Source organism: Bradysia coprophila, unplaced genomic scaffold (assembly GCF_014529535.1).
Source record: "Bradysia coprophila strain Holo2 unplaced genomic scaffold, BU_Bcop_v1 contig_138, whole genome shotgun sequence".
NCBI lineage: Eukaryota > Metazoa > Arthropoda > Insecta > Diptera > Sciaridae > Bradysia > Bradysia coprophila.
In genome coordinates, this window is record NW_023503409.1 from 5,346,802 (window position 1) to 5,360,241 (window position 13,440).

A 13,440-nucleotide genomic window follows, 5' to 3' on the forward strand; every position below is an offset into this window, starting at 1 on the left:
GAAAAATCTGCAAAAGAAACCTCTCTCAAATAAAAATATCGGAAACCTGCGAAACTTGTTTACCCGGAAAAAGTATGTTCGTCATAAAAAGGATGTGTCTTTTGGGTTTGTTTATTAGAGTAGACCCCGTATTTTATACTAAGACCGTTCTACCAACAATTCACTTTTTGGCATAGACAAGAAAGCTTTTAGAGTGTTGATACCTCGAAAAACTAGAAGATTTTCAAAAAATCGTCTTGGGCAAAGCATAGAACATTTTTGGAAATATTTTTTTTGGTCTCAAAATTTTCTTTAGACTTCGCTGAGTCGGATCAGCTAGGTCCAGAAGCTCGGATGGAAAATATTCAAAAATCGACCGACCCTACTGCGGAGGTAGTTCATTACATGAGGGATCAATTTTGTGATACGAGCCGAACTCACAAGTGTGGTTTTAAGCAACAAGATTTGGAAATGGTTATTTTGACAAGTGACAAGTTGGCATATCCGAGCCGAAGGCGATGTATGCAACTACACGAGTTTATAAACGTGAACGTTTATAAACGAATCTAGTCTGCTCATGAAATCGGCTCACACTTCTTCATAACATTAATCCCGAAAGCATCACTGGCAACACTACTGTTTTGATGACATGTTGACAAACTACTTCGACTGTTTTGTTTTTGTGAAGTGCTAGATTCATATTTTGCGTAATATTTGTCGATTTTGGTGGTGTTACATTACATTTTGCTGTGAATTGAAGTGAATACATGATAATTAAGACATAAGTGTTGATTGTTTTTTAAAAAAAGTGAAAAATGCAAAAATTAAAATTGTTTGGCCATAGGTGTTCGTCGAAGTTGAAAAAATTGAAATCGCCGTCACTTATTTTTGTGTTTTTATTTTTTATTTTTTGAAAGTTTTTAATGAATTTGCTTAATTGGTGTGCACTTAATTCAAGTGACAAAGTTTGTGATAAAATGAAAGCAAAATAAAATGATCGAGTCTGGTTTTTGACAATTAAAATTCAATTGTCAAAAACCATACTCGATCATTTTATTTTGCTTCCACCTTATTAAAACTAAAATAACATCGCGAGTATTGTTTCGATTTCAGTGCTAAAGAACTTTTCATGTCATACATTTTTGCTGATAAGTAATGAAATTCTGCTGGTATGTAATGAAAATCTCCTGATATGTAATATGAATATTCCTTCACTTGTGATGTAATGAAAAAGTTCCCACATGTAACGATCGCTTTCCGCAGGTGGGAAATGTACGTGTAACAGCAATATTCCGGGTGGATAGGCAATAAAATATTTTATCACATACGCGCGGTGTTCGGATGTCAAAATTACTTCACTAGAAGTTTAATTCAAACATTACACTTAAGGTCTATGTTGTTGTCTCGTTTTCGCTTATGTGATAAAATAGAGTACACACTTGTCACTATCAGTCTCGGCAAGCCTCGACTTCTTCGTGGCAAGTGTGTAATATATATTAAGAGGCACCGGTACTTAGCTAAAATTGTAGCCTACATTTGTGTGCTTCGTATTTCCTTTTTAATGATATCTTTTCATCAGAATCCTCTTTGAAAATTGTACGACCGCAATTCCGACCACGAATGTGTTAGCTTTAAATAAAAATTAGTTTTAGTTGTAGTCGTTTGACCAGCTCTGAGAAAAGTGAGCAGTTTAACGAAATTTTCATAAACTGCTCAGTTTTCTCAGAGCTGGGCAAACTGCTACAACCAAATCTATTTTCTGTTGAAAGCTAACACATTCGTGGTCGGAATTGCGGTCGTACATTTTTGAAAAAGGATTCTGGTCGAAAGATATCATCAAAAGTAAACTAAAATCCAGTATTTAAAAATCGCCCAAATGTATGCTTTTCAGCAAAGGGCTGGTGCCTCTTAATCGATGGAAGTAGTAGACTCGATAATAATACTGGTCATATGCTTGCCGTCTGTGACGGGTTAAGGTGCATCGATGCTTAGCTAAAATTGTAGACTACATTTGTTTGTCTCGTATTTCATTTTTGATAATATCTTTTCATCAGAATCATTTTTGAAAAATGTATGGCCGCAATAACATACGTATGTGTCATTTAAGTAGCGTTAAATAAAAGTCAGCAATTTAACGAAATTTTCAACGAAATCTATTTTCTTTTGAAAGTTAATACATTCGCGATCGTTATTGCGGTTCTATAATAAAAAAAAAGGATTCTGGTGGAAAGAGTAAACTAAAATCCAGCGTTTAGAAAACGCCCAAATGTATGCTTTTCAGCATTATAACTAGATTTTTCTCAAGTTTCATTTAAATCCGAGCAGTGCCGCTACCAGGTTTTTGGCGCCCTTGGCGAAAAAGACTTTGCGCCCGTCTAGTTCGAGTGAAAGTCTAACGTTCAACTGGCATGTATAGTCTATATTTTTCATTACAATTTTTTTCTCGATTTTACTTGTGCAAATTCCTTCCATGACCACGGTGAGCTTGAAAATTTTTTTATTTGACCTCTCGTGGACAAGAAATGTTTTTCGTGGTTTTTGTAGAGGGCAGTACCACGAGTAAGAATAACATAACAAGAATAGTTCATTACTATACAAGTGAAGGAATTTGATTATCTCGTATCCAGATGAGTGAAAGAATCCGAGGGCGTCAGCCCGAGGTACTTTTACTCATCGTGATACGAGATATCAAATTCCTTCACGTGTATAGTATGGCGTTTTACTTTACGAGCGAGGGAAAGGGTTTTCACTAGTGAGGGAATGGCCACATTCCCTCACTAGTAAAGTAAAATATTTTGATGGGAATTTTTTTTAATTAGATCGATTTTTCGCTTTTTTGAAACCTGCGGGAAGCTTCGAAGACTGTTTGAACCCTACTGGGTCACTTGTTTGATCGCAATATAGTTTCTGATTAGCCTGAGGTCTAAGCTTTACAACGATACCAATTATGACTATCAACAAACATCTTTCATAGTAAGGTTTTTGAAGCAAAAATTATTCCACTAGGTCGCCGCGAATTTTTAAGGCTTTCTATTTTCTATCAAAAAGTATTTTTTATTTATTTTGCATAATTTATGGAGTTAATAAAGACCGAAAGAAGCTTTTTGACTCGAAATAGGATTACGTATAAATCTCACACATGAACAAATTTCCCTATTTCGAGTAAAAAATTAACAAATCTAGGTTGTCTTTTCTTTTGTCTGTTATGAAACCAGTGGTTTCTCCCATAGCCATTATAGAAAAACGAAAAATCAACCTAACAAAAAAATTTCCCATCGAAATATTTTCTTGTTGTGTTATTCTTACTCGTGGTACTGCCCTATACAAAAACCACTAAAAACATTACTTATCCACGAGATGTCGAATAAAGTTTTTTTCAAGCTCACCGTGTGACATCATTGATGTCAATAAATTTCGTAATGTCTTTATTTATAAAATACGTGGTCAAGTCATTTAAATGTTCTTGCGTGAACTACCTTCCTTGATGTATTTGATATCAGAGCTGACCGAATTTTCTGTAAAACTTGCGACTTGGAGAGAAACGGAATCAACGGAAGTTATTGAATGTGAATCAATGGGCAGACGTGTTAATTCGTCGGACGTGGAATCGATTGGTGGATCGGTTCGACTAATAAATATGAATGTATTCAACAATTAGAAATTTAAGTTACCAAAGAAGCGAGAATTAGTACCATCACTTAGGTCGACACTATTCACACGTACCCTCAACCACGTTTGCGGATTTTGATTCATCGCTTTGAACTTTCTTTGAAAAATGTTCGTCAATTTTTATAGTTTTTCTAATTACCTCATCTTGTGCGTCTAATTTTCGTTTTCTTTCACATCTGAACTGATATCCAGATTTTTTAACCATTTTTCTTTATTTGTCTATCAAAAAGAGACGTGTTAAAGTGATAGTATAATTTTGACGTATACTACAATGGAATAGCTTTTTCATTGCAACCAACATCAAGAATATTTATGCCAACTAGCGTGAAGTTATTCAAACAAATTTAAATCAGGGCACGTTTTACATTAACATTTTTCCAAAATTTTGCGCCCTCAAATCGCTGCGCCCTAGGCAAATGTCCGTTTTGGCCGTGTGATGTGGCGGCACTGAATCCGAGGCTTAGCCCAGATCAATAAACACACGAAAACGAGACTTTTCATCTTTTTATCCCAAGTTATGTTGTGGTTTTAACGGTGTTGAGGAATTTCGCGCCGCGTCATTTACAATAACCCACAAAGTGACATTTTAACATGTTGGGACATACACTTCAATTTTGAACTCAGAAAACCCAGCAATAATGAAAATTACCGCGTCATCAGGTAGTGAATTCCTTGGGTGGGTAAAAAAATCTTCTTTTTCCTACCTTTTCAAGCAAATTTTCGAGAAAAATTAATTTTTGGTTGAGGCGAGCGAAATAATTTTCAATTTTTATAATGTTCACTACCCAAAAAATCAATTAAATAACAGATATACATATTTACCAAACATTATAGAGTCAGCAGTGCAATGAATTTCAAACTGAAAACGCCAAGAGAAAGTAAAAAGTTTGATTCCAAGAGTTGAAAATTAACATATGTTTTCATCTGCATCGTCTGCATCATCCGCCGCATCCGCCTCATCTGCATATCATCAAGAAATTTGCGTCATCTTTAGGAATCACACTTTCAAATAACCACCTGGCAGACACTGACTCGTTTGTTTACATTCATCGACTTTGTTTTCGTTTTTATTTATTTTTTTGTTCGAATGGAGAGAAATTGATCACAATCTCCAGTTTATTTTAATAAACCCCACGCTGAATGCCATCATGTCCGTAGTTCAATCAATTGATTTCGAAGAAAATAGATTTAAGGTTTGCTATAGCGGACAATTGTTGCAAGGACAAGCAAAGATTTTCTTCCCCGTTGACACTCATGTTAAAGGTAACATTTACCGTTATTCACTAATTTGCGAATAAATGTAACAATGGAATCGATCTCCTTTAAGCCGTTTACATCAAATTCTCTGGAAAGGGATTTTGCAAATGGTACAATGGGAGGCGAAGGACTTCGGAAAGATTAACCGGTTCCAAAACATACTTAAAGGAAACGATATACCTCATAAGCCGATCTAATGGTTCGTATGCTTTCCGTATATTTTACCTGCTCGTAACTATATTTACTAAATCTACAAGCCTACAAGTTTTTGTAAGACATTTTTTTTGAATGAATTTTAGCCATAGAGAGGGAGCTCAACTTTGAAATCAATAGGTAAATTCACGTACTAAAGTGTATCATGTCATAGGCTCGGATGTTTGTCTAATGAATTCATTTTGTTGAAGTACCATTATGGTTACGCTCGTTAATTTAATTGCTGTGCAGCATACTGCTTATTTTGATCGTTAGTTCACCCTTCTACATTCCATTCCATATCGTTACCCATATTTTGTATAAACATCAAGACCGGAATAATTCGATTAATTTCATTCCAATTTACCTCCATACCATATTGTGATCGCATTGAAAATAATTCTAGTGCTTTGCTGTCTTAAAATTGCTGAATAAATACAATCTTTTCAGCCGGCACTGTTTTGCCTGCCGGAGACAACAACTTTCCATTTTCGATTCAGTTATCCGGTAAACTGCCAACATCCTTCGAAGGAACGTATGGCTACATTCGTTACGTTGCTTCGTTGTACATTGAGAGCTCAGTTCAGAAAATCGAACCACTCAGGGAATCGTTCACTGTCATATGGCCGTTGAATTTGAACAGTCAGATCTCGTTCCGAGTAAGTCACTTGGGTGTACTAATGAGGTAGTCGGTAGGATTGAACCATTTCTTATAAATAATCGAAATTTTAGATGCCAGTGAAAAGGAGAGTATGTGCCAACTTCAATCAATTTTGTTTTTTCTTCTGTTGGAAAACTTCTAATCTACAAGTCTACGGCAGACTACCCGTCAGTGGGTATTGCCCCGGACAAACAATGAATTTAAAGTTGGACGTGATTAACCAAAGCGATAAGGACGTTCTGCACGTTTTAGTGCAATTTGTTAAGGTAACTCACACGATCAACTCAATTCTATTACAATCAACCCGGATTGTCTGACAATCTTAATAACGATTTAGGAAGCAATTTATCGATCGAATAGTGGAGTTGTCAAATGTGAAAGAGTGGTGGTAGCCGAACGGAGGTCTGAAGGTTGTCGTGCCAATCGAATTGGAATCAGATCAGCGAAGGTTAACATAGTGGTACCGTCACTACCGGCAACAAACTTCTCAACCGAAAATATTTGCCGATGCAACTATTTTCTTCGAGTAAATATTTCCGAGACGGAGTTGTCAATGCGCAAATTGTTACATTTTCTTTCGTTTCCCATTTAGGTCACAGCCATAACCGGATTTTGTCATCAAAATCCTCAATTTACCATGCCAATAATTATTGGAACATACCCGATCACAGACGAGCTTTACTCAGCTTCGGTTAGTGGTGTGATCACTGAACAGCCATCGAGAAGTGATGTCGCGGAATCAAGCGTCCCACGTACGCCACTTCGCCGTTATCCTTCGAATATAAGTGTAAATTCAACAGATCTTCCTCCGTATCCGGACGCAGGTATTTAGACACATTAAGACAAAATTCCGTTACAGGTAAACAGATTGATTGATCATGAATTGATTTACAGATCCACCAACCTATGAAGAAGCCATGCGCACTGTAACGACGAACGATGATTTTGTTCCGAAATATCCGACCTACAAAAGAGGCACTAAGTACGCTAATCAAGATTTCAATAATTGGAGGGACTGATAATTTGTGCTTGTTTTAAGTATTACCGTAAATTATTTTAAATGTAACGTAGTCCGTCCGTAGAGTAATCAATAAATGAATCAAATATTTTTTAATGAGCGAACCAGAGCATAAATTTCGGCTCCCGATTCTTTGGTGACTCAAGTGAAGAAAACCAGTCGTGAGAAGATGATTAGTTCCAATTAGTGCGACCGGCGACCGGGTCCTAATTTCACGTATACGGAACTCAATTTCATATTAAATGCAAAGGGACACACGCAGAACCAATTTTCATGAAGTTTTCTACCCAAATTAGTACTGGCGATGCGTTTCACAGAGAAACAAAAGGACAAAACAAGCATCGAGAGCACAGCGGTTAGTTCACTCATCAATTTAAATAAATTGAGCTCGAAAAACCTTATAAAACCGCGAAAATTACTTAAAACGATGAAATTTATCACAGTTTCAAACCTATATGCCAAAGTACGCAGCAAGCAAAATCGCGGCAGTTATAATCTGACAGCGATGACATGGCGCGATGGTACTGTACGGAACGATGACGAAGTATAAAATTGCGTTAGCGGCTCTCAGCCATTTTGTCTGAATTATTTGACATTTCAGTCAAAAGTTTTGACGCCCTTACAAATAAATCAATTTTTAACTATTGCTGAACGGTTAGTAATTCGTGAAATGTGCATATAAAGTGTCGATAATATCCGCTAAAATGTTGCCAAATATCCAAGACAAACGGGAGTTAGATAGATACCTGAAGTTTCTAGTATTAAAATCAGCACAAGTTATTGTTCAATCTAGACTTGGCGAAAAGATTAGAACAGAATGCTATATAGGCCAAAATCACTGGGTGAGTGTTGTAAGTCATAAAGTCATCATTTCATTCTTTTACGTTTGATCGGTTTCGGTAGTAAGTAGACAAGTTATACTTTAGTTTGGGTCCTTTATTTTTGTAAATTCTGTAAACATTTTATTAAGATGAATGAGACGCTGACGCGTTTTCGATATGTCATTTCTGTTGACAGTCAATATATATTCATTGTCTTAAAACACAATGAAATCTATTCATAAAACTGCATTATTCCTTGAGTACAGCAATATGACAATTTAGTTGAATTTATCTATGCAAACAACTTAGTAATTCTCTAATCATGCGCTCAATTTGAATTCAGTCGTAACATGAATCACCTTATGGTAAAATAGAAACGTGTAAAAATGTATGCATACAATGTCTTCGTTGACCATACGGAGAAACCGATTCTATCGATGTCGTACCTCTATATATACATAAGGACTAAAATTCCCCTATATACAAGTTGTTGTTGATTGCAAAGTATTGCTAAAGTGCATTTGCAACCTTGAAGAGTAAATGAATTCTGTGTGGTGAAATTTGCTCGGAACAAACTTATAAGCGTTTTGAGTGTATGTAAGTTATACCATAATGGTTACCATATGCAGTGTGATGCTAAATCTAAGTGGATCTCTGCAATGTAATGCATAACATTTCTATTACATAAATCGAAAAGGGATTTTTGGCTTTCGACTGAAACATTTTTGTTATTAAGGCGTCAATGTCTGTGGGTCTGTTTATGATCGTGCTAGTTAAGTTTATATGAACAAGCAAGCAGAACGAACTCCCAGATATTTAACTAATTTTTATCTCAATTCAGTTTCACATTTTTATACAATTCGTTGGGCAAGGCATGGTTACGAGTTTATCGACGACTATTATTCGATAACAGTCTAATCTTTGTCTGTGAAGGTGACCCATTTGTCCTTTTTTCAATTAATTATTTCTTCAACTAAATTTAATCAAAAAACGATATTTCAGCTGCCACACTAGCATTACAATCGAATCGATAGAATGACCTAAATTTGACTCGTAAAACATTTAGAGTTTAACCTTATTCAACTCGGCATCACTTTCAACGGGAAACTTTTCCTAAGTTTTATACAACTTTAATGAATCCATATCAGCTGATTGCGCTACAAACTGAGTTTGATCTTGTTATATTCTTACAAATTGAAAATCCATTGTCATTGAAATGTTTACGAAAAGAGAGGAGAAAAATCTCATTTCTAAGAAAATATGCACAGAACCGTGCGAATGTTTAACGTTTTCCGTTTTCCTTGACAATGTATCACACGATTACGGATTATTGCCAGCACACTCGCTAAAAAAGCTTATTTACGATGGTATTTAAATTAAGAGCATGCACGGATATTAAATAACATTTTAAAACATTATGTGTGTTCACCGAGTCAATTTTCTTGGCTTGCGGGCGGCCCGTCTCTTTCTCTTGTCACACTTGTTTCTGTATGGAAACCCACACCAATCATAATCTATTTTTAGAAAAAATTTGGCTAAAAATATTCGCTTCGCCTTGAGACTAAACTTTCTATTTGAGCTGAGATTCGCACATTGAATATGTATGATATGTATAGTAATGTAAACTAGCGTATGTCATAGACAACGTTGAATATTTGACGCAATTTTTCATTGATTCGAGCTATTTAGCCTTCAATCTGAGGAACAATGTGTTTACACACAAGAAAAAAATTGATTTTGAAAGGTGTTAATGAGCTTATAAGAGCAATGCTTGAAATTTGAATCTGAAAGTAAGGAAGTCAAAGAAACGAACAAAAACGAAACAGCGTTACATATTGTAAACACACTGTAAGTTTTCACTCAAAATACAATCTTTGCACATTGAATGTCATTCAATTGAAACTGAATATTATGTTCAATGTGAGTCATCGCACTCTCGCATAGCGTGCAATGTTAATGGTGTAAAAAAAGTACCACAATTATGCTCACACACACACACACACATTGTGTACGCATGTTTCTGAATGAAAAAAAAAACATGAAGAAAATACATCTAGAGACCAATGGAATGTGGCATACGTGCGGTATAGCCAGCAGCAACTGCTATAATTTATGTTATGGATTAAAAGGTAGTTGAACAACAACATTTTGTTGGATATATTGCGTTTATAGTTGCAGTAACTTATACCACTACGTCATTATTTATTGGATGTTCGTTTGTATGGAATGAGTAAATGGCGATACGCCCTATTTAGCTGATGCTATTTCTCAATGAAATTCAATTATGAGTAGATGAGTTTTATCTTCAGAGATTAAATTAAATGTTTGGAATTTTAATTGATATATTGTTAAGACAATGTAGAGCGCACTAGCGCACGCAAATTGAAAATAAATTTACTTTTACCGTAGCTAATCAAACTAGTAAACTCGACTGGTTGACTTTTTATTGTAAAGTTGAACTCACGGTTTACAGTTTACTAATTCCATTTAACGGATCACTAACTGGTACATATTAAGCGTAAGTGAGTGAGACAAACATTGGTTGAAGTAAACGAAAAAAAAAATGGAGACAGAAAATCATCCGATACGCCGAGTAAAAGGTAGAAAGTGTAGGAAAATTTGTTAGATTTGTAAAAGAAATGTAATCTGATGTTTACAAAACACTGTTCGAAAGATGATCAGGTTATCTGTCTTTCGACAGTGTTTATGCAACTTATGGGAATGAAGTAAATCGTAATTAATGTCTTACACATCTTTTTACATTGATTGAACGTTTTAACCTTTTCGAAACCGCAAACGTATTTCCATATCACCCTTAAATCTAACAGGTCCTTTGTGTAAATTATGGCTCCCCTACAAAATACAGATATCTTCCAAGTGGTTGATGCAAAATCTTTTACTTCATTTGTTCAAACACATTTGGTTAAACTAGTTAACACTAGTCTGAACTCGTCGCTTAATTTTTGTGATCGTAGTCAGAATCGGAGTCATTACTGAAAGGATAAATATCGCACCAACTGTTTGATCAGTAGCATTCTTCGACCTTTTCTACATTTCTTGTTTAAAATACACATTTCTATGCCATTTTTATATATTTAATGGAAAAATTCCATATGACTTTCCATTGTAGTAAAGTCGGTATTGTAGCGGAAAGTGCAATATGAAAAACGGAATGAAAATGTCTTTGTGGCAAAATTGCGAACATTGGTTCTGCTTACACTAGTTTGTGTACCACATTAACCGTATCTAGTCTTTGTGACTAATGCACAAACCCAGCGGTAATAAATTTGGTTCATTACAAAGCAGTTGCTTTGTGCTTCAAAATATTAAGTGGAACAATAATTTGTATTTTATTTGGATTGTTTTGTTTGTTCGTTTTTCTCTATCAGAAGTAGTGCGATTTTGACTTAAGTGGACGTGAAAACTGGATAATAAAGTGGACTTTTCGTTCCACTTTGTGTGGAGAAATTTTTTAGTTTTCCAGTTTTACTACTTATAACAAAGGCACAGTCTCCCTGCTTTATTAATTCTAAAAATTTTATGCAGCAGAATGAATTTGATTTATTAATACATCCATAAGACTCAAGTATTATACTGGTCGGTGTGTATTTCCGAGATAGAGTTCAATAACTTTTAGTCAATGAGACGCGTTTATAATTTACATTCACTATCGAAAGCCTTTGTGTTCATGACGACGACAACACTAAAACATTAAATTACTTGAAGATGTACTTCCTTCCATGTTTTCTTTATGTATGCAACGTCAAGCATAAACACTTATGCGTAATTTCTACGCACATATCAGTTTCATTTCTCATATCTTTTTATGATTGTCAAGCGTATCACGATAAATTGGTTAACTTCTTTGGCTTTAAGTACAGTGTTTGATGAAAATATCTTGTCGAATTTAGTTTTACCATATACCGTTAAAATCATCACACATTTCTGTCGTAGTTATCGTCAACAGATGACAAGCAGTTTCGGAAACGTTAACAATTTCAATCTATTATGCAATACGTAACGCATTTCGTTTCATGAAGCGTGACCCAAAAATTTCCAAAGAAAAAACCAAATTCTCATTGGTCGGTTAGCTAATTCTTTAATGAAGGAACGTGCTCCAATTTCGGCCGTAAAAATGGTTATGTACTCATCGAAACGTGGTATGAAACAATAAATCAATAAACAACAAAAAATTTTGTCTGGTTCACAGACACATTGCTGTTTATACCGAAAAAAACCTTGGTGACTCACTCAAAACACAGCATAACCATAACATTTAATTCAATAGATTTTGTATGTAATTTAAACAACAACAACACACCGCCAATTCGACAACAACTTTAAAAATCGGAGAGGAGAAAGAAAAGAAGTTATGGGTATACGTGCGAATTGGCGCATGCTTCTCGAAACTATGTTGTTATGGAAAATTCTTTCGTATTCACGTGGAATGTCGTTTTATTCGAGTCTATCGGAATATTGGTCTCTGTAGTATTCATTCAGCATTATTACGTGTCGGTTTGTTGTGAAGACAGAGAAGAGTAAATAAAATTGCATAAGAAAAATAATATTTTGTTTTACCACTTCAACAGTGAATAAATAAATGGACTCTTGTTAGTTGAACAGCTTAAAGGTGTGAACATTACTATTGCAATCAAGTTCTTTACAGTATTGATAAGAGTATTTATTTATCAATTAACAGCAAGAACAATTTTGCTGCAATAGTGTAATATTTGCGTAATTGTTTATTTATTTCCAAGAGAGGAGAAGTGTTTAGGGGCCGTTCATAAATTACGTAACGCAAAAATCAACATTTTTCAGACCCCCCCCCCGGGTCTATAACGCTAAAAGGGTCAAGTTTGACCCAATTTTGTTAGAACCGTAACGCTTGCCTCATACCCCCCCTCCCCCCTCTAGCGTTACGTAATTTATGAACGGCCCCTTAGCCGTTGGACGATTAGAGTCTAGGTTGGTTTATAGATTTTCTTCTTATTTCTCAATACTAATAGATACGAAAAGGTTCATAAATTAAACATCGAATATGATCTTTCTGAATAAATCCTCGAAATACATCTCACCAGTGCAGTGTATGAGTGTATTCAACTCATTTATTATTTACATATCCACTTTGTTCGAACACTGATTACAAACGAATTCACTTTGTATACTGCAAATTCACATACAAAACCACAATAATTTTGTAATATTATGGTTTACAATGTATGTTGTTACGGATCCAATTCAAGCCTTTTATATTATCAGATTACATTAAAATGTTCTGAACTGTTGGAATGTTGTTCATTTAACATTGAATTATTTTGTTTGTCTGAGAACTGTATTCACACAGCACTAAATCTTGTTGATTTGTAACGATTCAAGACACTTAGATGTTATGTTATGTTCATTTATCTGAGTATATCTGCCATTTATACATACCAATGTAATGGCTAATTTGACTTGCTGTAAGATTTTTGACACGATTTTCGTAATACGACCACATCGTATATGTTACGTTTAAAGTCATTAATCGCTAATCGAATTATCGTAATAAATTAGGACAGGAGAATATTACGTTGTGCAAGACAACACTTCCAGATTACAATGTTAAAAGACAACGGCTTATCAGAACCAATTTAACGCTTTCAACGCAGCCTGGGAATTTTGCCAAATTGGTTAATTCTCAAGTCGTAGCAAATTACTGGTTTGATTTTAAGAGGGAAAACTTTCCACTCTAATTCAATAAGGCGATAAATTTTACTGTGGCGGTTTATCATTCAGTCGCTTTTGGGCGTATTGTATAACTGATTATGATTGAAATGATAATTCTTTTTAATATTGACCAAATT

At 34.9% G+C, this 13,440-nt stretch overlaps 2 protein-coding genes and 1 long non-coding RNA gene across 4 annotated transcripts in view; 2 read left to right on the top strand and 1 right to left on the bottom strand.

Annotated features, from left to right (window-relative positions):
• Positions 1-13,440, bottom strand: part of LOC119073691 — a 26,710-nt gene continuing 13,270 nt past the window's right edge. Inside the window, exon 4 of the long non-coding RNA XR_005087071.1 lies at positions 1-364. This is a non-coding gene — a long non-coding RNA (uncharacterized LOC119073691). The remainder of the gene's footprint in view (positions 365-13,440) is intronic.
• LOC119073555 (arrestin domain-containing protein 1-like) lies at positions 4,641-6,880 on the top strand. The gene is made up of 7 exons (XM_037179111.1): positions 4,641-4,911; positions 4,976-5,104; positions 5,548-5,756; positions 5,830-6,024; positions 6,096-6,284; positions 6,351-6,582; positions 6,653-6,880. Exons 1-7 carry the CDS (start codon positions 4,797-4,799, stop codon positions 6,775-6,777), a joined length of 1,194 nt encoding a protein of 397 aa, XP_037035006.1. The 5' UTR covers positions 4,641-4,796; the 3' UTR covers positions 6,778-6,880.
• The window catches only part of LOC119073542 (autophagy-related protein 13 homolog), a 27,149-nt gene continuing 21,056 nt past the window's right edge, over positions 7,348-13,440 (top strand). Inside the window, exon 1 of one of the 2 annotated variants that reach the window (XM_037179089.1) lies at positions 7,348-7,627. In XM_037179089.1, coding sequence (XP_037034984.1) covers positions 7,481-7,627 — 147 coding nt within the window. In that variant the 5' untranslated portion in view covers positions 7,348-7,480. The remainder of the gene's footprint in view (positions 7,628-13,440) is intronic. The other variant, XM_037179090.1, reaches the window with a different exon arrangement.